Raw genomic sequence first — 24,134 nt, forward strand, 5'->3', positions numbered from 1 at the left:
TAAACAAAAATTATACTATTATTCCCAAACACCACCCTGAGGAAACAATGCAGTGGGAAATTCTTTCAGGACCTTTAAGTCGCTAAGCTCTCAGAGTTCCAAGGAACAAGCAGACCTAGCCGAGGCAAGAGCCTGGGTAAAGGAAATAGAGGAATGATTTTATATTCTAAATGATTGATGAAGCGCAAAAGACTGTTTTTGTCACTTACCTTCCTAAGAGAGAGGCCACCCGCTGGTGAAAGGCGAAGAAAGACATGGGGCCAGAGGTTATAATAAAACGATTAAAGTTTAGTCAATTGTTTTCGGGAAAGTACTTCCCAAGGTTATAGAGATAGTGTAAAAGCTTTAGATCCAGAACAAAGGCGGACAAGTATGATGAATCATGAATCTAGGTTGTGAAAGTCGTCAAGGTTCGTCTGAAGGACACGAATCCAGAATGACGGGATGTTTGAAATCAATGCTTATGTGGTGTTGGTTCATGAAATAGTTGTAATAGAAATGAAAATAAAAGAAACTGAAGTGGAAAGGAAAATAAAGACAATAAAGTTTGAGGAATGATAAGGGAGTTGGGTATGAGGAAACCTTAAAGACTCGTAGCAATAGAAATAGAAAAGTATGTAATCATCAGGATAAGGGTGATTCACCATGAGTTAAAGTTGATGGTTGAAGGCATAAGAGATATATATATTGTACCCCCTTTAAGTTGGGAGGATTCGAGGAAACCTTGAGATAGTTCGAAGGATAAACAATGAGACGCAGATAGACCGAGGAGACAAGAAAGTAAGAAATTAGGAAAATTGGATGAAGGAAGTGACCTTCAAGAATGTGAAGTGTAAGACCGGGGGCATGATACCCAGAAAGGGAGACACCGGGTATGAAATATATCCCAACATTGAGATGACTGTTGAGATAAACAACAAAAGTAAATAAGGATTTATTAAGAAGAAGTTCACGTTGAGCACGACCAATATCTTCCAGAAAATCCATGTGATCATTACCAAATCAGGAAAGAAAAGCGGATAACCATTGTTATCTTTTGGAGGCCATATGGATTGACCTTAATTTGGATAAGGATACTATTATGAAATTTGGTATAGAATATCGAGGTGGAAATGATTGAATAAGATACCCTTATCAGTGATATATGACTTGATTTATCCACGGAAGGATGTAAGTACCTTTTTAAAGGTGGAATTAAGGATATAACTTCGATAACTTGAGATGAACCCTAGGGGAATGCATAAAGGTTGGAATTTCGCCCTTAATAGGGACAATATGAGTTTTGATAGTATGGAACGAAGGACTAAGGTAACAACCACCTTTAAAGATCAGTAGAGAAATTTTTCAGAAGTACATAGACAATGGTTCTAGTATTAGTAAATGGTATTTTGATATGCCCTGTATATAGGGAATACATGAGGAACGATTCAAGGATAACCTTAGAGGTTTTACAAGGAAAAAGGTAATATTCAAAGTTCTCAAGAATAGAAATTTTGATAAAGGAAATGTGACGTAATTATAATAATGCCAGGTGGGGCACGTGTTGAACCATAAGAAAGTGTAGATCGACCCAATGAGGGTCGAGATTGGTGAAAACAAGAAGGACCCAAGATAAGAGACGTCCTAAGTATGATCGAGAGTCGGTCGTGACAATGTTCACATCTAAAGACTAAGGCAATGACTTATGGAAAAATGGTGATTTTTTTTTCTCTCACTAGGACTTAAGAAAAGCATTTTTACATAAGCAGTGATTGAAATGAGGTAGAAAATTTATTTGGAGGTGGTTAAAATGACATTGATTGTAAGGAAATTTTACTATCAGGAAAGGCCAAAGAGATGGCCGACACTTTAAATGTAAGAGGATAATTATAGGCGCTCGTGCCAGAGGAATACAGTGATGATGGTTGAAGCCGTGAAGGTTGTATTATGGTTTAGAAGATTGACATTCCTTCTGATGACTATGCAATACCCAACCGTAATAGTAGTTTGGTAAAGGTTTAATTCGTGTAATTGCCATGAGCGGGCTATCTATCTTAGAAGGTACTATCTTGAGATAAGCCAGGACCATGTTACGAAATGACTAAATGAACCTTTGAGATGCATGTCTCCCAATAAAGACATATGGTTAATAATGGTATTAACCTGCTATCGTTGCTTTTATTGAAACTCTTCTGCAATTTTATCTACTTCATGTCACGAATGTACGTCAGGATCTGGAGTGTTCTTCATGAATCATGGAATGGCGATTATGTTTCCTCTCTAGAAGATTTCGGTACGGCATGAATGGACTCCGTATGATTAAATATTAAGATTCAAGGAAAACGAATGACTATAGTAGGTCTGTGGTGGACTATAGTAATGCATCGACGATTCTTTGAATAATGAGCCGATTACAACCGTGAGAGTTGTAGTGTAATGGATGTTGAGATTGGGTACCACTAATCGGGTTGTGGTGATGTATAAGTTATCATTGATAGACTAATTAAGTCGATTATCTACCTATTGAATACTTATTCCTTCTTATCAATAGAGAGCCGTATTACTATACGAGGAAGGTTGCGGTGCAAACATAGAATTCTAGTAACGATGATGTCTAGAATGAGATCCCAGATTGGATTTCGATGTCGAGGGAGTTTCAAAGGTGATTGTGTATAAGCTCGAGCAAGAGCTTAGGTCCATAGAATGATGGACAGAATAGAAAAAATAATTAGGCATGTGAAATACGATGCTATAATACCTGATGTTGATATATATACGTATATGTTTTGTTCTCCTATGACAAACCTCTATAGTTCAGAGGTAGATTCCAAGCCAGATATTTTGTGGCAGTATATTTTATATATATACAATTCTCTTTAATTCATTCTTTTCTCTCCTTTTCATTTTGTATAATCTGAGAAGAACAACCCTTCTAGAAGGGGAGGTATTGTCGAATGACTATCTATCTGTGTGATAGAAGCCTAGTAGGATACCACATGTTATTTAATTGCTTGTCAAGTACTAAAGGCTGGCCACCTTCTGTACTAACTATGCAATGTAACAAGTGTTCATGATCATAGTGATCTCTCAATAAATTCTTTTACTTCTATATGAAGGACCAAGCTTTCAAAGATGGAGGCAGCTAGAGATGAAGTGGTACTAGTACGATGGTATTCCGATTATAATGCGTTCGTGGTACTAAGGTCGATGAAATTATTAGAAGGTTATAGAACGTTAGAGAGTGACAATATAGGCATAATGGTATTATGAAGGAAAGATGGTAACGATTACGAATTGGAAAAAAGTGGGTATTGAGAAACAAAAGCTATAACGCTAGAAGTTATGATGAGGGTCTGTGCAATAAACTTGAAAGAATTTGGAACGATCACTTAACACGGATTGAGTTTTCTTACAACGATAGATGATATGTCAGTATTGAGATGTCGCCTTATGAGATCCTTGAGGGAAGACAATGTCGATCTCCCTTATGTTAGGATGAAGTTGTAGAGCGCAAGATGCTCGGACCCTCAGTAGTCCAAAGGACCAAGGTTATAATAGATCTAATCAGAGGACGGCTGGTAATAGCCCAAGATGGACATAAGAAGTATATTGATTTGACACGAAATGAAAAAGAGTAGGAAGTAGGGGACCTAGTGCTATTATAGGTATTCCCTTGGAAAGGAGGGATGTGGTCCGGAAAGAAAGGAAAGCTAGGCCCACGAATTGTTGGACCCTTGGATATATTAAGTCATATTGGGAAGTTAGCATATGAGCGCATAGACATGCAACCAAATATAACCTATATGGAGCAACCAGGAAAGGTTATAGATTGAAAAGGAACAAGTGCTTAGGAGAAGGGTTATCAAACTAGTTAGAGTTTGATGGTAGAACCACAATGTGGGAAAATTGACTTGAGAGTTAGAAAGTGCAATGCTAAGAAAGTATCCCTATTCATTTTTATCTGATTCCGGGATGGAATCCTTTTAAGGAGGGGAGACTGTAATAACCCCATAAATTTTGGACTTTTTGTAACCCTTATGAATAGTGATTTTGCTGATTATGCTGAATAAGAAAACTTTTCATGCCACACTTTGTAGGGGTTCTTTTATTGATATTCTGAGATCTTATTAGTACTCTATATGGTATATAAGTGTATGTAAAGATCGTCAGAATCCAAATTCAAACACTTTGATTTTTCCCGAAAACCCACCAGATACATAAATAATTAAATATAAGGTAACATGATTAAAATGATTTTAATTCAAGGATTTTAAGAGAGGATCATAAAAGGAATATAAAATATTGAGAAAGGTTTAAGGGAACCTAAGTAATGAGTTCCCGGGTATGATCCCTCAAACGATAAACGAGAACGAAAGTTAAGCGAACCGTAAAACAAATAAACGACCAAGGGACAAGCACATACAAGTAGAATGGGAAGGAAGCTTCCAAAAGAAGCTAAAACAAGTGGTTAAAAGAGAAGGTGACATCATCAAACCATAAGGGGAAGACATGTGGCTTGGAGGTGAGGTCATCCAAGTGATGTCTTCACTTTATCAAAGAAATCTCCACCAAGTATTCATTTCACAAACACAAAAATCAAAAAGCAACCAAAACAAACACATTTTATTCTTCCCCCATCTTTTTGCCTCGGCTTTTTGAAGAAAAGCAAGGAAGAAAATTCCAAAACCCAAGCTCCACTTAATCATAATTCAAGAGGTTTGTTTCTTTAGCTTCCATAATTCATAACTTAGATGAGCCATAAGTTTAAGCTCAAGATTCCATGTTTAACATAGCTAATCAATTCATCAAAGTTCTTGGTGAATAGTGTTTTCAAGAAACTAACTTTGTGTTTTCTTCAAGATCCAAGCTTAGTAGAGATAGTTAGTGGTTATTTAAGGCTTCTTAAGTGATTCTCCACTCTCCAAGGAAGGTATAACTTCTCAAACCCTTAGTCTTAAGTTTTGTTGGTTTGGATTTCATAATGTTTAGATGATGGGTTAGTGTAATGGGTGTTTACTCATGTTTAGAGCTTTGTTTAGTAAGTGGTTTTGTTGATTTTGGAGTTAGGAGTGATACTTGTGTGATTTGATGTTCTTGGTCACATTTTGACTTGGTTTAGATGAATAAGTTGAGATCTTGAGTTATAGTTAAATGATCTTGTATTGTGGTTGAATGATGGTGGAATGGTGTTGATTGGTGGTGGTTTGATGTTGAATTGATTTGGTAAAATTTTGGTAAATCGCGTAAACATAGCCGTCGTAATGCCCGATTTACCTTAGACTGTTTTTGTTCTTAACTTCAGGACCCGTGAACTCACTGTAAGAGTCTGATCATTGCCATGTTTAGATAGTTCATGTTACGAGCTTCGTTTTGATATGTGGTTCTCTTGAATCCGATGTACGGTTTAGGAGAAACGACCATTTTAAGTAACGGCGTTTCGCGACCGAACCATTACCCTCGCCTTACTTTGAAACCTTAGTAAAGACCCTTAAATGAATAATTGGAGTATGAAACAATTATGCAAAGTGTATTAGGCAGTTGGTAGAGTACTCGCGAAAGAATCGCCTTAAAATTCTTAATGGTCAATTTATTAAAAATGGTGGAGCCGAGGGTACTCGAACGACTTATGTGATTCGTTAAGCGTAGAAGTGACCATAAGCGAACATTAAGGTTCAATTGGTTAAAGTCTAGTTTCTTAAGCGACCAGGGTTTAATTCCGACTTATGTTGTTGTTCATAGGTTATCGGACCCACTCTAAGCTTAAGTCTATCCGGGAACACTCAGGCAAGTTTTCTACCCGTTATACTGTTGTTGTGATGTAAATATATGTATATGCATTATCTTGTGATAAGTGCATGATTGTTAGTAGAAAATCTTGTGATATATTGGAGCATGCTGATATGGTATATATGCATGTCTGTTTTGTAATCTTGATATCTAATTGTTGATTCAAATGCTTATAAATTGCATAATACCTATGCTAGAGATAAGCAGTAGTTGCGTATACCCTTAGTAAAGGGGCCCAAAGGTGAACATTTTTCTAAACCGGGAGTCGATGTTCCCGAGTATAATATATATATATATATATATATATATTTTGTGATATCCAGTATTTTCAGAATTATTATTATTAATATTTGAATATGTTTATGTGATTTTCTGATTTAGAAGGAATAAAATGGTGGATATTTTATTCCTATTTGACGAGTTTGTGTTATTAAATGGTAATGTGCTAATTGTTGAGTGTTATATCGATCCTTATTAATTTCTGAAAATATTTATTTAAATATATTATTTTCAAAAGTTTATTTGAAAACCGATCATTTTATTGATATCGGTAAATTGGGTTCGTTTAGTAATATTAGGGATTGGATGGATATTCGGTCTGCTATGTGTTCAGTTGTGATTGAGGATTATTTGTATTATTAATTACTGAGTCGTATCGTTTTGTTTTTGTCTTTAAAAGTGATTTTATTGAAAATTTAATTTCATAAATATTTAAATTATCTTTAAAATTATTTTTATGACTTTATAATTACAATAATTATATTTGGGATTTTTTAAAATTTAGAAATCAATATTTCATCAATTATTTAGCCCTGTATGATTTTCTGATTTCATTTATTTGTAAAATCCGTATTTAATTCCAAAATTCTTCAAAAATTACGAAACTCATATTTATGTAAGTTTGGAATATTCTGAGAATTTTAAAATTATTTTGTAAATTTTTAGGATTAATTTTACCCGCGCGTTGAATCGTTTAATTGCTAAAAGTGGGTATAAATTACGTTTCAAAAATTGTTTTAAAATTACGAAATTTATGTTTTTATAAACTTCGGGATATTTGTAACATTTTAAGATTATTTTCGTGATTTTCTGAATTTGTTTCAAGTGCAGCTCGGTTCGTTAAATCGTGTAATGCGAGTATAGCGAGCGAGTCAAAAATGCTTTAAAAATTAAGAAAATTTTATTTTATTAGTTTTTAAATATTCCGAGAATTTTAGAATTATTTTGGTAATTTTTCGGGTTTTATTTACCTGCACGTTTGTTCATTTAATCATAAATTGCGGGTATGATGTTAGATTCAAAAAAAATTGTATTAAAAATTACAAAATTTATATTTTATTAATTTTTAAATATTTCAGAAATTTTAAAATAATTTTGGTAATTTTTTTATTTATTTTCACCCGCAAATTATATCATTAAAAATCAAAATACGGGACAGAATTGAGCTTGCAATTGAAATAGCACGTAAAAGAATCCGTGTCACAATTTGTGTACACGTGTCTTGTTAAAAGAAAAACAAAAAAAAAAAATCCTAACTACCTGACCACCCCACCCCCTCTCATTTGTTCACTCGCCCCCCCCCCCCCCCCCTTTTTTTTACGCACATCCCCTCCCCCTCTCTTGTCTCTGTCTCTGTACTCTGTCAGTATATATTTTGATTATTCAATAATTCACATCTTATAAACCGTTCATCCAAATTTCAATTATTATTATATATAAACGATCAGCGCTTCGATACCTACGCATAGATATATATATTGCAAGGTTTTGAGAAGAAAATTTGCGGAGCATATTTTACGTTTGAATTTATTTTCGGGGCGTAGAAAAAGAGTTTGGAGGCGGTGATTACTCCACATGGCATCTCAGCGTGTATATGTTTATGGCTATTAATTTCGGATTTTTCTGGAGATAATTTACCGACATCAGATTTTCTCTTCGGATTGACCAGAATTTATTTTGGGTAAGGATTCCGAGTTTCTGCTTTTATATTTTGGGTATATTATAGCATGTTAGTGTTTAGATATTTATTTCATAATTTTTAGAAATTGTTGGAGAAGTCACTTTTGGTCCGAGTTTTGGTTCAGGTGGCCGTGTTATTCATTTCTGGAGTGTTTATACGAGTAAATATAAATTATTGTGTTGATTGTTGTTGATTGTGTCGATATGATATCGACTGGCAGTCCGAGAAATAGAGGAGGTGCTATCCGATTTCCAAGAAAATATTATTTTTAGTTCTGAAGATTATTATTTTTATTATTATTCGAAAATAAATCCAAATTATTTAGTTAATGAATTTTAATTGATTATTTAATTAGAGTTAATTATTTCTTATGATTTAAAAATTCCGAAAAATAGTTCGAGCTTTAAAATATTATTTTAAATTATTTTCCAGGCTCGATAATTCTTATAAAATTATTTTCGGGTGTTCGAGCCCTATTATTTAGTTATAAAATGATTCGGATACCCGTTTTAATTCCGAAAAATGTTCAAAAATTCATAATAAATAAACCGTTCGTCCGTTTAACACAAAACAAACGCGTACAGACTCAGAAAAATATTCCGCTTTCATTAAAAATACTTTCGAGACCCAAATTCTTTTGTTTCGAAAGGTCGCTTGTTTTACAAGTCATTCTGAGTCAATTTTTGATCGATAAATCATATTTTTGACCCGATTTCAGTTTAAAACGTACCTAGTCGAATGTTTTGGCGAGACGAGTCCTGTGCTATATGAATTATGTGATACATGAGTTATGTGCTTATGTGCTATGTTAATTATGGGTGTATGTGGATCAAGAGTCCTGTGTTTGTCTGTTATATTTATGTGTGGGCTATCGTATGGGTAGACGATAGGCTTTTGACGCGCAGTTCGTCGAGTGATTATCATTTAGGCGATTAAAGTTATATATTTTAATTATAGATGCGGATCATTTGAGTTGATCAAGACAAGATGTTGGATAAAGAGTGAGATGGAATGGAATTGGATAACTGGCTTCTAGCAATCGCAGGAGCAGCATATCAGTCAAGTGTTGAAAAGAAGGACGGTGATGTTTTAAGACAGAATGTCAGAATAGATGCGTCTTTACGAGTGTGACTAACTGCTAAAACCCAAAGGCAAGTATTTCTATCATCACTTATTGTTCAAGTGATATTTATTTTGAATCGTATCATGCAAGTATTGCTTTCCCTATTCTCAGTTTAGAATCGATAAATGTTTTACATATCGCTGAATTAAATAATTCTGTTTATGCAAGTATTCTTCCGCTATTCTATGTTCAGAATAACTCAGTGATTTTACTTATCCAAATATCGGATTTATAAATGTTGTGGATTTTGAGAAAGATGACGTTGTTTTGGTTTTTCTGCCCAAGCAAATGGGGGAATAAAATTTATAAGGGTGCCGAGTATTATGACCCCTTTCAATAAAAATGTTTTAAGATTGGATGGTTGCGTAAGAGGCCGTGGAGGCGGTCCAGCGTGAGCTATGTGTTATACAGGATATAACACCTTGCTAGGCCGATATGTGCCTTGGGTACCCCTTTGTTTAGTTGGATATGCTTCGGCATACCGGTGTTGCTCTGCGGCTGATCACCGGCGGCAACACACCGTCGTTCGAGGATTCCAATCTAAATTATTATATTGCTTTTGACATCTTACAAGGAATGATTTATTAAGTATTTTGTTTTCGGATAAAAGATGAAATGTGGTTTTGATTCAGTTTCTTATTTTGAGAATACTTAGTTTGTTGTTAAATATCAAAGGTGGTATTAGTACAGATGATTGGTGTTGACTTCAGTATGGGATGTTGTGAGCATCAAAGTTCGTAGTGATATCTAATTTGATATGATAATAAAATAAGTATTAATTTCAAGAGTTCGGTTTTGAGTAAAGTTTATGATTCAATCCATAATCATTGTTTCATGTTATTGTTGTTTACGATATTTCTGTAAACACTGTTTTACGAGTTTTTTTCTCGTCAAGATTCAAAGTATTGCTGAAGCATTTTGCTCAAAAATATCAAAATGGTTTTGAATACGATTAAGGAATCAATTCTGGGATTCCTCAACTAAAATTTTATGATTCAGCAATTATGATTTTAAATGTTCTGCTCTAATGCAGATGTCGGTTTTATATCAAACGACCCTATATTTACTATAATGATCTTGCTGAGCATTTCTTCCGCTCATACTTTCCTGTTTTTAAATTTAACCTCCAGTGAGGATTAGCTTGCGCTACTTAGCTGCGAAATTCGAGGAAGTAAAGAAGAAGCTCTTGGAAGGTGGTTGGTCCAGGGTTTGCGAATCAGTGTAAGTTCTTTTGTGTAAAGTTATTTATATTAGATTATATTATAGTTTTGTTATTTTATAGTTGGGCCTAGTATACTTCTTTTCGAAGTTATACTAGTGGGTTAAGTTTTGAGATTGAGAATTGTTGTAAAGAGTTTTAAAAGAAAGCGAAAATTTTATTGGTGGAATTTGGATATCTTGTTTCTAGAACTGTAACCTTAAAAGATCTTGGATTAGTTTGGGGTCATTTATGATAAATATCTTCCGCTGACATTTGTTTATTAATTAAACAGGTTGATTTGGATTGAGGTTTCATAGTGACGACCAAATCCTCTGACCCCGGATTTGGGGGCGTTACATATTTATATATATATATATATTGATATAGTTTTCAAAACTATTAATCTAATAAGGTTTATTTGATAACTTTATTTTATTTAATGAATATTATTTTGAATATTCATTCGAGGACTTATGACTCCGCTTACTTTATTTAATGAATATTATTTTTGAATATTCATTCAAGGACTTATGACTCCGCTTATTTTATTGAATAATATTCTTTATTTTATTAAAGAATAGTGTTTCGATAATCAAACTTATTTTCGATTCTTCAAATAAAGATCTTACTTTCGTATAAGTATATCTTTGGTTATTCGTTATTCATTTCAAGTATAAGTTTTTTAAAACTTCTACTTCAATTATTTTTATAAAGATTATCCTTTATGGGAATATTATTTAATAATAATATTCAGATATTTTCTAATATATCGGGACTTATCTATTTCATTAAATTAGTATTACTCCAAACATTCTTAAAAATGTTTTCGAGTCTTCAAAATGATTTTTGAAAGTTAAAGCGGATCCCAAAACTCATTTTTATATTTAAGATCTTCCTTTCGAAGGGGATTTAAATACTCGCTCAAAACCTGAGGGATCCGGCTCAGTGATGTATTTTATATTCACAACGAGGTTGCTGTTTTGAGAAAACATCTTGATTACTTGCCCATCGTTCGGGAAGTAAGTTCATCTATTTGAGTCGGCATAAGCAACATGGGCTCAGTGGACATCCATGAAAGTGTAAGTGGCTCAGTGGGAGTCCATCAAATGCGTAAGTGGCTGAGTGGCAGTCCAGCAAAAGGTCCTATTACGGCCAGGGTGATGACCAGTGGGGAATTCGTCCATCTACTAGTAGAAAAGGTTACTTATTGGTATCTTTGCCTGATCAGCAAGATATCAGGTTTATGCCAAGGTTTTCTCCTTTCCAAATTCATTGGATATTACAACTCTGTTTATAATTTTCATAATAGAGGTTTTCAAGGAGTGTATAAAATGTATATATATATAGGTGTATATATATATATCGGGACTTAATGAAGTATCTCGTAACTTCATTTCTTTTGAATGATATTTCAAAGATTGAATCTATTCAAATCTTATCTTGTAGTCTCAACTATGTGATGAACTTTGGAAACTGATTATAACTTGAACGGTGGTAGTTCAAGTAGTATTTGGAAAAGATATAAGTATATTGGGGTATCTTGTAACTTCATCTTTTCAACTTATATATAGTTAATGATTATTTTATGCATGACAAAAATTTTCAGAAAAACGTTGAGACAAGGTTAGATATATGAGATCACCTTGCAACGATATTTTTATACAGTTATAAACTGGAACTCTATGTATATTATGCATGGAAGAGGACTTCCAAGATTTCGAAAAGTATATGTACATATATACTGAATATTTTGCGACTTGGTCGTGTTAAGATATCAAACTTGGTCTATTTCTTTTTGACCAAGACTTTCATGAGTACTATGAGAATGCTCATATATTGTAACTTATTATACATATTATTTCGGTGGGCTTGTCGCTCACCCTTGCTTTCTTCTTTCATCATACAACAACAGATAGAAAAGATGAACATGACCAAGCTTCCAATTCGTAAGCGGTTAGGAAACGTTCCGCAGTTTTCTGGAGGCGTTGATGCCGCAGTAGCTGAGGTAGGAATTACCAATAGGCTAGGCTTTCAACTTTTAATGTTCCAGAGTTATGTATCTATATGAATTGTAATAATGGCAAGGAAATGTAAATTTATTCAGAAACCCTTTCGAGGTATAACGACTTATAATTATGGAATGAACGGACTTGTGTTATTTTTAGCATTCATCTCTGAGACTATAACTTGTGGTGTGTGTGTGTATATTGTGGGGTCACAGTACGCAGTAGTTGATTGTTTATTAAGATTAAGTGTTATTAAGGGAAATGGAACTCGTGACAACCCGGATCCCCGACCCCGTATTTGGGGGTGTTACAAAATAGGGGAAAAACAATCATTTAGCATTATATATTCAAGGTTTCTAAAAGTTTATATGCTTGTCAATTTTATGAAAACTTAATTTTAAATGAATCAGTTTAATCTGCTTATACTCATACTCATTTTATCTCAAAATCTCAATATGATGCTTGAACCAAGATTCTCATATGGATGTGATATATATACATCAACATCCTTATTTAAAACTCAGCCTTATCGGCCTTCTGCTGTAGGTTTCACAACAATTTATCCAAAGTGGAGGAAAGGGACTATACTGGAATAAACCACGTATCGGTGATTAGCCGAATACGAAATTTTCTCTACTAGTAGAATGAATACAAACCTAGCCGCCTTTGGGCTTATCAAGACATTACACGATGGTTGCCCATTTTCGTGCAAGTCCGAAAGTCAATGGTCACAGAGACCATATAACTGTATACTGCGCCACTCCGCGCTTGGTCACTACCTGATACCTCTCCGTGCCGGGCAGGCCACATTCCAGTCCCAAAACAATTATTTCATTTACATAAAATCCTTTATCGAAGGAATAGATCGTTGTCAGTTGACCTTTAAATAAGATGATTTATTCATCACTTTTAATACAATTGATCCTTGGGAGTTGTCGGAGTTTTGATTTTAAAATCATTTTCAAACCCTTAACTGTAGTAGAGTTTTACATATATTGTTCACTTGTTTTTCGTTGAGCGAGGAAGCAAAACCCTTATGCTTCTGGACTAAGTTCCCTAAGGTTTTGATAGGTTTCAGATGATTGATCTCTTCCAAGAATTTTGAGTAATTTAGAAAATATCCTTGGGAACTATGTCTATTTTTAAAAGATTTTTAGAAGTACGGAATATTAAATATTTACGTTCTCATAATATTTTTAAGAAGGGTTCAATGAATTGATAAAACCTTAAGTACTAAATGTTTCTCAATAAGGTTCAATGAATTGATAAACATCTTAATTAAATACTTAAGACAGGATTTGACATCTTATAATTATCCTTCGAATGGTTACATACGTTTTAGATAGAGTGAATTGATTTATAAACTTTTCAATATCTCTTTAAGTATTTTTCGGATATTTTAGTAACTCTTTAGGTATTACTTATAAATAAATAATGAAATAGGATATCCCTTGAGTGAATATTTGAGTATCTCGTATAGTTATAAATCAAATCTCAATCGTTCGCTTAATATGTATGTTACGCGAAAGTAATTTATTTATTGAAATAGAAATCTTCCGCGTCCGGCTCGTTCCGGAATTAAATCGATTTAAAAATATCTCTGATTCCCACTATCTTGTATTATATTAGAATTACGTTTCAATTTCTCATACTCGTATAAAACGAAGTTTGTTTTCGTAAACAATCACATAATTTGAATGTATTGATATCACAGACAAGCATATATTTTCAAACTGTAAATCATGGCATCAATATCACAACAATATATATAGTATGGATAATCTGTGATAGGGTTTCGTAAACTTTCCTCGAGTGCTAGGAGTGGTATGGTCTCGGGGCTTTTATTGGCGATCTAAAATCAATAACCAACGATCTTAGTTGGTACGCGATTATCGATTCGCTTCACTAAAACATTTTTATAAAATCGAAAAATTAATATTTTATTAAAATTATTTTTGGACAGTCTTCCTTGCTGCATTATTTAATTATCATGATTTTTCCAAGATTCCGAAATCATTTTTACCCTTTCAAAATCATAATGCAAGTGGCCTATGTGTAGTTGGCTTTTCGAATGAACGCTCAACACTAAAACAGTCATAACTTCTAAACCGTAAATCCCCTCGCGACGATCTACACATGTACAGAAACTACAAATCAAGATCTACCCAGTCACGGCCAGTGAATCAGAAGTTTCAAATATTTACATGGCCGAATACACTGAAGAAGGCAGACCAAGTGCAATAGGCTCCACATTCTATTTCTACTACTTGTTCTTGACACAATCGCTACTTATGACCAACACAACACTTTTACTTCTCAAGATCCACCCACATAAACCTTATATACTTTATCTAGCATTACAACTCAAAAACTCAAGTACTTAGCAAGAATATGAGCAAAACAACCTTACACATACACAAACTTTTGGATCTTGACACTACATCATAAATAACTCTTAAACCCACCCTTAAAACTTTAAAGAGTTGGAAGGTATACCTTCTTGAGCACTAGGAGGTTTAGTACTAAGATGATTAGGGATTGGTTTGCTTGAAAAACACTTAGAAGGGCTAGATCCTTAAGAAACAAAACCAAGAAACCATGTTAGTCAAAACAGTCCATAATGTTCTTGAACTTCAAGAATTTGTTTCTCACAAACCATTAAGAATTTTGCCATGAAATCATATACATACCTTTACTAGGATGTAAGTAAGCTTTGTGATTTTTTATAGAATTTTTTATAGAGGGAATGATGGAGAAGTGAAGTGAAGAATAGGGTTCTCCTTCTTTTCTGCATGAACAACCGAGAGCAAGAGAGAGGTGGGGGGGTGGTTTTGGCTTGATTTTTATTGAAGTGGTGGAGTGTATAAGATGGGTTTGATAGTGTGTATATATGGGCATAATAATCAGCAAAATAAATGGCTTGGTTGACAATTTAGATGAGTAGAAATGAGGAGGTATGGCTTTGCACTTCCTTGTCTCCCCATTACTATTCACTCACTATTCACTTACTATTCTACTACTATTCCACTAACCATTCTAGTTAGCTTCTAATTCCCTAGTTACATCTCATAACCACTAGTTAGCTTGGTTTTGCATGGCCAACTTGCATGGAATTAATTTCTCATTCGATTATTTATCGTACACGCGATTGTCGTTCCATTCCGATAGTTTAATCGTATAACATTTTGTTTCGTAGTGAATTCTTTTATCGCTTATAATCCTTTAACCAATTCTATTCCTTTCTATTGATCATAGAAACACCTTGATATAATGTTTATTCCACGTAGTATTCCCGGTTCTACGCCATTCCTTACGGATACGAAAACACGTAGTATAATCGTGAATCTTCGAATTCCGACGGCTTTTACATTCACTTATTTTCCTCGATAAACAAGAATATGATCTCGGATTTCCAAAATTCCACTATTCATGTTTGTGATGAACTCCATATGTATTACATAATTAGTTCCAGTACTATTCACTGAAGTTTTAAAATATTACAAAAATCAGGGTTCTTACAGTCTCCCCCCTCAAAAGGATTCCGTCCCGGAATCAATTCACAAATAGATGGGGGTACTTTTCTTGCATGTGACTCTCTAATTCCCAAGTCGACTCCTCGACGTTGTGATGCCTCCATAAGACTCTGACTAGATTGACACTCTTGTTCCGGAGTACTTGCTCTTTTCGGTTAATGATTTCGACTGGCTGCTCAACATAGGACAGATCTGGTTGAATTTCTGTTTGCTCATGCTCCACTATATGTTTGGCATCCGCATTATACTTCCTCAATATTGATACACGAAAAAAATTATGAATCTGCTGAAGATTTGGAGGTAAAGCTAACTCGTATGCCACGGGTCCTATCCGTCTTAGAATCTCGAAAGGTCCAATATAACGGGGGCTCAGCTTCCCCTTCTTCCCAAATCTCATCAATCCTTTCCATGGTGACACTTTCAGAAATACCTGGTCACCCACTTCATACTCTCTGTCCTTCCGTTCCAGATCGGTGTATTTACGTTTTCGGTCTTGGGCTGCTGCTATGTGTCCTCTGACTAATTGAACTATGTCCCTTGTCCTTTGCACCAAGTCGGGACCTAGTAACTTTCTCTCACCAACTTCATCCCAATACAAGGGCGAATGGCACCTTCGTCCATACAACGCCTCGTATGGGGGCATTCCGATACTCACATGATAACTATTGTTGTAGGCAAACTCTATCAAAGAAAGGTGTTCATCGCAAGAACCCTTAAAATCAATTACACACATTCTCAACATGTCCTCCAATATCTGAATGGTTCGCTCACTTTGTCCATCTATTTGTGGATGGTAAGCGGTGCTCATGTTTAGTCTGGTTCCTAGGCACTCCTGAAAGCTACTCCAAAATCTGGAGTTGAATCGGGGATCTGGGTCAGATACGATAGCTACTGGCACTCCATGTCTTACCACAATTTCCTTAATGTATAGCTCCGCTAATCTATCCACTATGTAGGTTTCCTTGATTGGAAGAAAGTGTGCTGACTTGGTTAGTCGGTCTAGAATTACCCATATTGCATCACGGTTAGTCTTAGTTCGGGGTAATCCTACCACAAAATCCATAGCTATCTGCTGCCATTTCCACATCGGAATTTCTAAGGGTTGCAAGAGTTCGCTTGGTCGCTGGTGTTCTGCCTTTACTCTCTGATAGGTCATACACTTACTGACCCACTCCGCTACATCCTTCTTCATGTTAGGCCACCAGTAGTACTCCTTCAAATCTTGGTACATTTTGGTGCTTCCTGGGTGGACCGTATATCTAGAGTTGTGTCCTTCACGTAAAATTTCATCCTTTAATTCTTGGACGTTAGGGACGGATATCCTGTAGGCATGCCTCCTAATTCCCTTCTCGTCTGGGTCACACTTGGCCTCCTCTCCGCTTACCAGTTCCTTGTTCTCCCTCAACACTATTTCTTGGCATCGCCTAATCTTTTCCGGTAGCTCCGGTTGCATAACCATCTCATACAAGCCTTCGGTCCCTGGCTCAGCGACCTTGACCTCAATCTCTAACTATTCAAATTCTCTGATCAAATCCTCTGATGTGGTGATCCTTTTCAATCTTTCCTTACGACTTAGGGCATCGACCACCACATTGGCCTTCCGCGGGTGATAAAGAATTTCGTAGTCGTAGTCCTTAATCAATTCTAACCACCTTCTTTGCCTCATGTTTAGCTCTTTCTGGGTGAAGATATATTTAAGACTCTTGTGGTCATTATAAATCTCACACTTTTCTCCGTATAGGTAATGTCTCCACATCTTAAGGGCAAACACTATGGTGGCTAATTCTAAGTCATGGGTGGGGTACCTCATTTCATATTCCTTTAATTGTCTAGATGCATAGGCAATCACCTTACCGTGCTGCATCAGCACACATCCCAAACCCTTATGGGACGCATCACTATAAATCACAAAGTTCCCTTTATCATCTGGTAGGGCAAGCACTGGGGCCGATACCAACCTTTTCTTCAATTCTTGGAAAATCACCTCGCATTTCTCTGTCCAAACAAACTTTTTTTGTTTTCCGAGTAAGTCTAGTGAACAGGCCTGCTATCTTGGCGAAATCCTTTAAAAACCTTCGATAATACCCGGCCAGTCCAATAAAGCTTCTTACCTCGGTGGGCATGGTTGGTTGTTCCCAATTAGCGACAGCTTCTATCTTTGCAGGGTCTACGAGAATTCCTTCCTTACTAATCACATGACCCAAAAACTGAACTTCTTTCAACCAAAATTCACACTTTGAGAATTTGGCATACAATTTTTCTTTCCGTAAGATTTCCAATACTATCCTAAGGTGTTGTACATGTTCCTCCTCCGACCTAGAGTAAATTAGAATATCATCGATGAAGACTATCACGCATTCGTCCAGATAATTCTTAAAGACCCTGTTCATCAGATCCATGAAAGCCGCGGGCGCAAACCAAATGACATAACTATGAACTCATAATGTCCGTACCTAGTGCGAAATGCAGTCTTAGGTATATCCTCCAGTTTGATCTTAAGTTGATGATAACCTGTCCTAAGGTCAATCTTGGAAAAACACGTTGCATCCTTTAGTTGGTCAAAGAGGTCATCTATTCTTGGCAACGGGTACTTATTTTTAATGGTCAGCTTGTTCAGCTCTCGATAATCGATGCACAGTCTCATGCTGTCGTCCTTCTTCTTCACAAATAATACGGGTGCACTGTAATATCCGGGATATATCGTGTAATTTTGTTATTAATAAATGATTAACATCTGTGTTCAGTATCCATTATGTGAATTAATTGTTAAGTGTTAAATGTGTTTGGATGTTTAAAAATATTATTAATTGGGTATTTTAATTTTTATATGTCCAAAATAAAATAAAGAAAATTTTCATATCTTCCTAATTATTTTTATGTTGATTTATGGATTTATAAGAATCATATGAAATTTATAAAATCTTTCTCCGAGTATTTAAAATCTCTTTTTATAAAAACGGGAACCAACCGATGTCATCTGTTGTTACGTTTTTGGAACCCGAAACTCTTCCCAGAACTCCTTCCTAACCTAATTATAATATTCCGAGCATATTCCATGTTTCGACTTTTTCGATCCGGCGTACGGTTTGTTCTGCGCGGGTCCCGGCGCAACATTTTCGATACAACATTCATTTCGGTAAATCAATAAAACCCGTATTTTCGATAAACGGGAGCTTTTTATTAAACTATCCCAATTATCACCTCGTAGTACGTGTAACCAGGCGCTGAGACCAAGACCGCAGTACAAATTGTACTGGTTTGGATAATTATCCCGAAAACCGATACCGTTTGGATCAGTTTTTATAAATAAACGTACCGTTTTATATCCGGAATGATCCAACGGGATACTAATTTTCTATAATTATAAATAGCCTTTTCCCGTGTTTTATTTCGTATCAAAATCATTTGGAGATAGTTAATTTTATAATTTTCAGAGAAAAACCCTAATTTCATAAACTGTTATAAGAATCAAACAGCAAACCGAAGGCGTTACCGATCTCTGTTTTCAAAGCTTGAGTAACCAAAACGAAGGATTTGAAGTGTTCTACCAGATTCCGAGCTTCGTTTTACTGCAGAAATCAAGGTTATTTTTCTTTAATTTTATTTATTTTCGAATTAATTTTAGTAAATTTATGAATTTTTGTTCGGATGATTGTTTGTATGATTTGATGATTGCATGTTGTAGAGCTTGTTTTCCTGATGATTTTGATATATTATACGTCTGATTTGGAGTTCAATAATATGTTCAAATTTGAGTTTGATTTTCGAATTTTAAAATTAGGGTTTATAACCCGTATGAATGTTCTTAATTGAAATTCTGGGGTTTCTTATTTTGGAATAGATAGACGTTGTGGTATAGTGGGTTGTGTTCTCTGTGAAATTTGCAATCCAGTCGTATAAGTTTCATGAATCAACGAGGTCTGTAGAGAAGGGAGTTGTGTTTTGAAGTTTACGTCGAGCTCGCCGGAAACCGGCGAACTTCTCGGCCAAATTCCGGCCAACTCACGGATTGTTAGGTTGATTTGATGGTATGGTTAGATTCCTGGTGAATTGTAGACTAAATCTGGAGTTTGTGGTGGTGGAAGGATGCCGGAGTTGAGTTCTCCGGCGAACCCGACTATTTTTCGGCGAAGGGATGGAAAATTGCAGTTTAGTACCCCAACTTTTGAAAACGATGAAGTTCAGTCCCTGAACTTTCCAGAGTTTGCAAAAGTTGGATTCCTGTTTTAAAAATATTTAAAAATCATATTTCCTATTTATTTTATTATAAAAATTCGATTTTAATTTCTGAAAATTCTAAAAAAATTTATTTTAATTCCGAAAATTATTTTTAATTCAAAAATAAATTTGAATTAATTAGTTAATTAATTTGAGTTAATTTTTAATTGATTAATTGGTCAATTAATTTGAAAATTAATTGATTAATTGATTTAATTAATTATTAATTGATTTTAATTAATTATTAAATTAGATTTAATTATTTAAAAATGATTTAAAAATTCCGAAAATAGTTTTGAGCTTTAAAATATTATTCTAAATTATTTCCATGGCTCGATAATTATTATAAAATTGTTTTGGAGCCAGAATTGGCTAACTGAACCTTGTTTATTATTCCGAAATTGATCCAACGACCCGTTTTAATTCCGAAAAATGTTTTAAAAATTATTTTAAATACCAGAAAGCTTGTTTATGACCCGAGACTTAGTTATAAATGATATATTATTGATTATGTGACGTGCTATATGTTATATACGACTTGTTGATTAACTGTCGGTCTATATATTCAATATTTACTGGTTTATTGCGTACCTTTCAATCTGTTAATCAGATTTGGGTAAAACGAAGGGTAGATAGGAGTATGTGTTGAAGAATCATATGAGTTGAATATTGATAGATGCTTTTGATAGGTGAGCAGAAGAGGCAAGACATAGGAAATGGAAACAGGTAGTTGAGGAGTAAGACGATTGTGATTGGAAGCGAGTGCAGTGTAGTAAGCTAATACCAGGCAAGTGTTCTGAACTTTCTCGAGATATTGTCGTGATTGATATTCCTGTTTTATATTGTAAGTGCTTTGAAGCACTGAACCCTAAACCTTGATTCCAGTTATTGATCTTGAGCCGTATCCTGATTCTTTCTAGACCATTGATTGTTGTATACCCAAACACGAACCTCAAATATACGATACTACTCCACAAATACATACAAACTAAATATTAAGCACTGAACCAGATTGCTTACATATTCAAACCTTTGTATTTTACGCTTTGAAAGACCAAATCCTTGAGACCCTGAAACATTGATTCATTGTTAGCCAATTCTTTCATTACCTAGCATCCAAACTTTGAAAATGTTCTTTTGATCCTTCTACAGATTAAAACCATTTCATTATTGAACGTCAAATGTTGTTAATGATTCTGGTTATTGTTTATTATTGCTTATTCTGTTATTATAATAGAATTGGATTGTTTTTATAAAATTATGGACAAGATTCGTGGTCAGACCATATAATGGTCAAGTTAGGCCAATGTGTGCCTTGGATCCAGTAGTTAGAGCAGTGCCGTATGCTTTGCTCGGGGTTAGTGCGTGACTGATCAGCAGCCTAACCTTGGTTTTTAACATGAAAATATGATTATCCAATTCTAAATCATAATCCATTGTTCACTTGATATCATAACCATGTTCATCTGATGATCATTATTCTCAGTTTTGTCATTGTGACTTGCTGAGCTAGTTAGCTCATTTGTGCAATATTGTTTATGTTCTTTTCCAGTTAAGAAGGAACCGGTTGGTACCGAGGATCCCCAGTCCAGCGCGAGAGCTAGGGGTTCAGGTTGATCGAGCTAAGCTAGTAGGCTTCTTTTGGGATAATTTAAGTTTGTAAAAGTTTATAATAATGTTTAATACTCAGTTATGAGTTGGATAGTTGGGATTTGAACGGTTTGTAATATAAGTAGATGTGTTTGGCTTGTGTGCATACTTTAACCTGTTGCGATCCGTGGTAGTTGGTAAGCAGGGTCACTGCATATGATTATTATCTTTATTATTGTTATAAGCAGGTTATAAATAAGGTGTGTGTGGACCCCAAACTTCTGACCCGGGTTTGGAGGGCGCCACATGCACCCCACGGGGACACGCTTGGTCTAATCAGTCCTTTATCCAATAGATCTTGTAGTTGATCAACCAACTCTTTCATTTCGACAGGGGCCAAACGATACGGGGCCTTTGATACTGGTGCCGTGTCGGGAGCTAAATCAATGGCAAATTCTATCTCCCGATCCGGAGGTAGTCCGGGAAGATCCTTGGGAAATACATCCTCAAACTCATTCAATACAGGTATGGTGTGGATCTCAGGGGTTTCTTATTTGGTATCCACCATGTGAGCCAAGTAGGCCTCACATCCTTGCCTTAAAAGTCTCTTGGTCTGCACCACAGTTAGAAATTTCTTGGTTTGCCGTTGCCCCTTAATTATTATATTCTTACCACTAGGTGTTTTCAATTTTAATTTCTTCCCCTCGCAATCTATCTAGGCATGGTTTCTAGATAGCCAATCCATTCCTAATATCACATCAAACTCCCCTAATCGAAAGGGAATTAAATCTACGAGGTACCTCACTCCACCTAATTCTAGGTTGCAGTTAGCATAAACTTGATTTACAGGGATAGTCTCTTGATTAACTATTTTCACTTGCAAAGATTCTTTCAAAGGTTCCACTTTTAAGTTCAATTTTTCAGCAAATTCCTTAGATACGAAAGACTTAGTAGCTCCAGAATCAAATAGCACATTGGCGGAATTGGAGTTTAGGAGGAGCGTACCTGCTATAACATTGGTGTTCCTTACGACATATTTTACAGTCATATTAAAGGTCCTGGCAGTCGACACTCTATTAGATGCAGTTACACTACCCCTCGAGCTAGCTGGGGCTGCCGCAAGGCAGTCCTTCTTCATGTGTCCTGTCTTTCCGCACTGAAAACACTTAGCCGCTTCCTGGTTACAAGCTGTGGCGTAGTTCCCTATCTTACCACATTTAAAGCATGTCACCGATTTTTGCATACATTGCCCATAATGCCTCTTACCACAGCTCTTGTATTCTGGCAGAGGAGGTCGTGGTTGGCTATGATAAGACATTCCTGTTTGGTTCTCGCTCCGGGCCACACTCACGATCCTTGATCCTCTGAATCCTGTACTACGGTTGGGTTGGGAGGCCATCCCCCTGACAAACTTACTAGGGAAGCTCTCCCCTCCCACACTCCTGCTTCGACCTTCAAACTTTCGTTTCTTAGTTTGCTTCATTTTCTGTTTCATTTCACTCCCTACTTCAATTATTGTGGCCTTCTGCACTAGGGTGGCATAGTCAGTTATCTCCAGAATTGCCAGCCTGTTCTGAATCCACTCCTTCAATCCCTGTTGAAATCTCTCAGCCTTTTGCTCTTCGGTGCCCACCAGCTGTGGCACAAACCTCGATAATTCTATGAACTTAGCTTCATATTCCGCTACGCTCATATTCTCTTGTTTCAGCTCTAGGAACTTTCGCTGCATCTGAATCTCCGTAAACTTCGGGACATACTTCTTTAAAAATAACTCAGTGAATCTTTCCCAAGTAACAATCCCTTGGGGCTCCATATTTTTATTGGCTTCCCACCAATAGTTAGCCTCACCCTTTAAGAGATAAGTGGCAAAATTAGTCTGTGGGCTTCCTTAGTGCCAATTCGCTTAAAGGTCTTTTCTACCTCTTTCAGCCAAGCCTTGGCCTGAACTGGGCCAGCAACACCATGAAACTCTGGAGGCTTGACCGACTTGAAAGATTTAAACACATTAGCCATGGCCTGCTGGGGCTTCTGGGGTGGTCGTTGCTGTTGCAGGTTTTGCCTCAGAAATTCTACGAACTGCTCCATAGGGTTCACTGGCACTTCCATCCCCTGAGTATCTTCAGCCTCTGACTCTTCATAGTCCTCATCATCATACTCATTTCGTTCTTCGTTAATTCTTAATGGTGGGGTCTGTGCACGATGCCCTTGTTCATTATTACTACCCTGGCCGCCAGATGCAGCCGGGCGAGTTCTTGTTACTATTCTCCTTGGCGGCATTTTCCTGTTACATAAACTTATTTAGGTTGTTTTTATTTGTCAATCCTCACGCTTCCTGATTTTTTATGACAGTATATAATTATACAGGTATGAAAGAAGATTAAACCATAATCTAGAATTCGCAACTAATCAACACGATAATTATACATAATTTGGCCATATGCCAGGTCTGGGTACAACATACTGAATAATAAAAGTACAATCTGCCTTAATACAATAATCCTTAGTTGGTGGCACTATTAAAGATAACAACCAAAACAACTATCATAAAACAACTAAGTACATCCGCTGAGGAACAACAACCAACTACTAACAGTGTCTACTAGCCACGAGCAACATCACGAATCCGCCTCATAGCGTGGACCACAACCCTGATAACCTCGCGCCTACTCACCAAGTCACGCTGTGGGGATAAGCAGTGAATCCTATCGATGGTCCTCTGCTCTATGCGGCGAATGGT

The 24,134-nt window shown here is 35.8% G+C and overlaps 1 protein-coding gene across 1 annotated transcript; it reads right to left on the bottom strand.

The window, feature by feature from the left end:
* Positions 1 to 22,112: 22,112 nt before the first annotated feature.
* LOC141701857 (uncharacterized) lies at positions 22,113 to 23,126 on the bottom strand. Its single transcript, XM_074505470.1, has one exon. It carries the CDS (start codon positions 23,124 to 23,126, stop codon positions 22,113 to 22,115), a length of 1,014 nt encoding a protein of 337 aa, XP_074361571.1.
* Positions 23,127 to 24,134: the final 1,008 nt, after the last annotated feature.

The sequence above is a fragment of the Apium graveolens genome, unplaced genomic scaffold (assembly GCF_009905375.1).
Source record: "Apium graveolens cultivar Ventura unplaced genomic scaffold, ASM990537v1 ctg4459, whole genome shotgun sequence".
Lineage (NCBI taxonomy): Eukaryota > Viridiplantae > Streptophyta > Magnoliopsida > Apiales > Apiaceae > Apium > Apium graveolens.

Excerpts from the sequence above, each read along its gene's own strand:
- LOC141701857 (XM_074505470.1), bottom strand. The coding sequence starts at position 23,126 with ATGCAGCGAAAGTTCCTAGAGCTGAAACAAGAGAATATGAGCGTAGCG.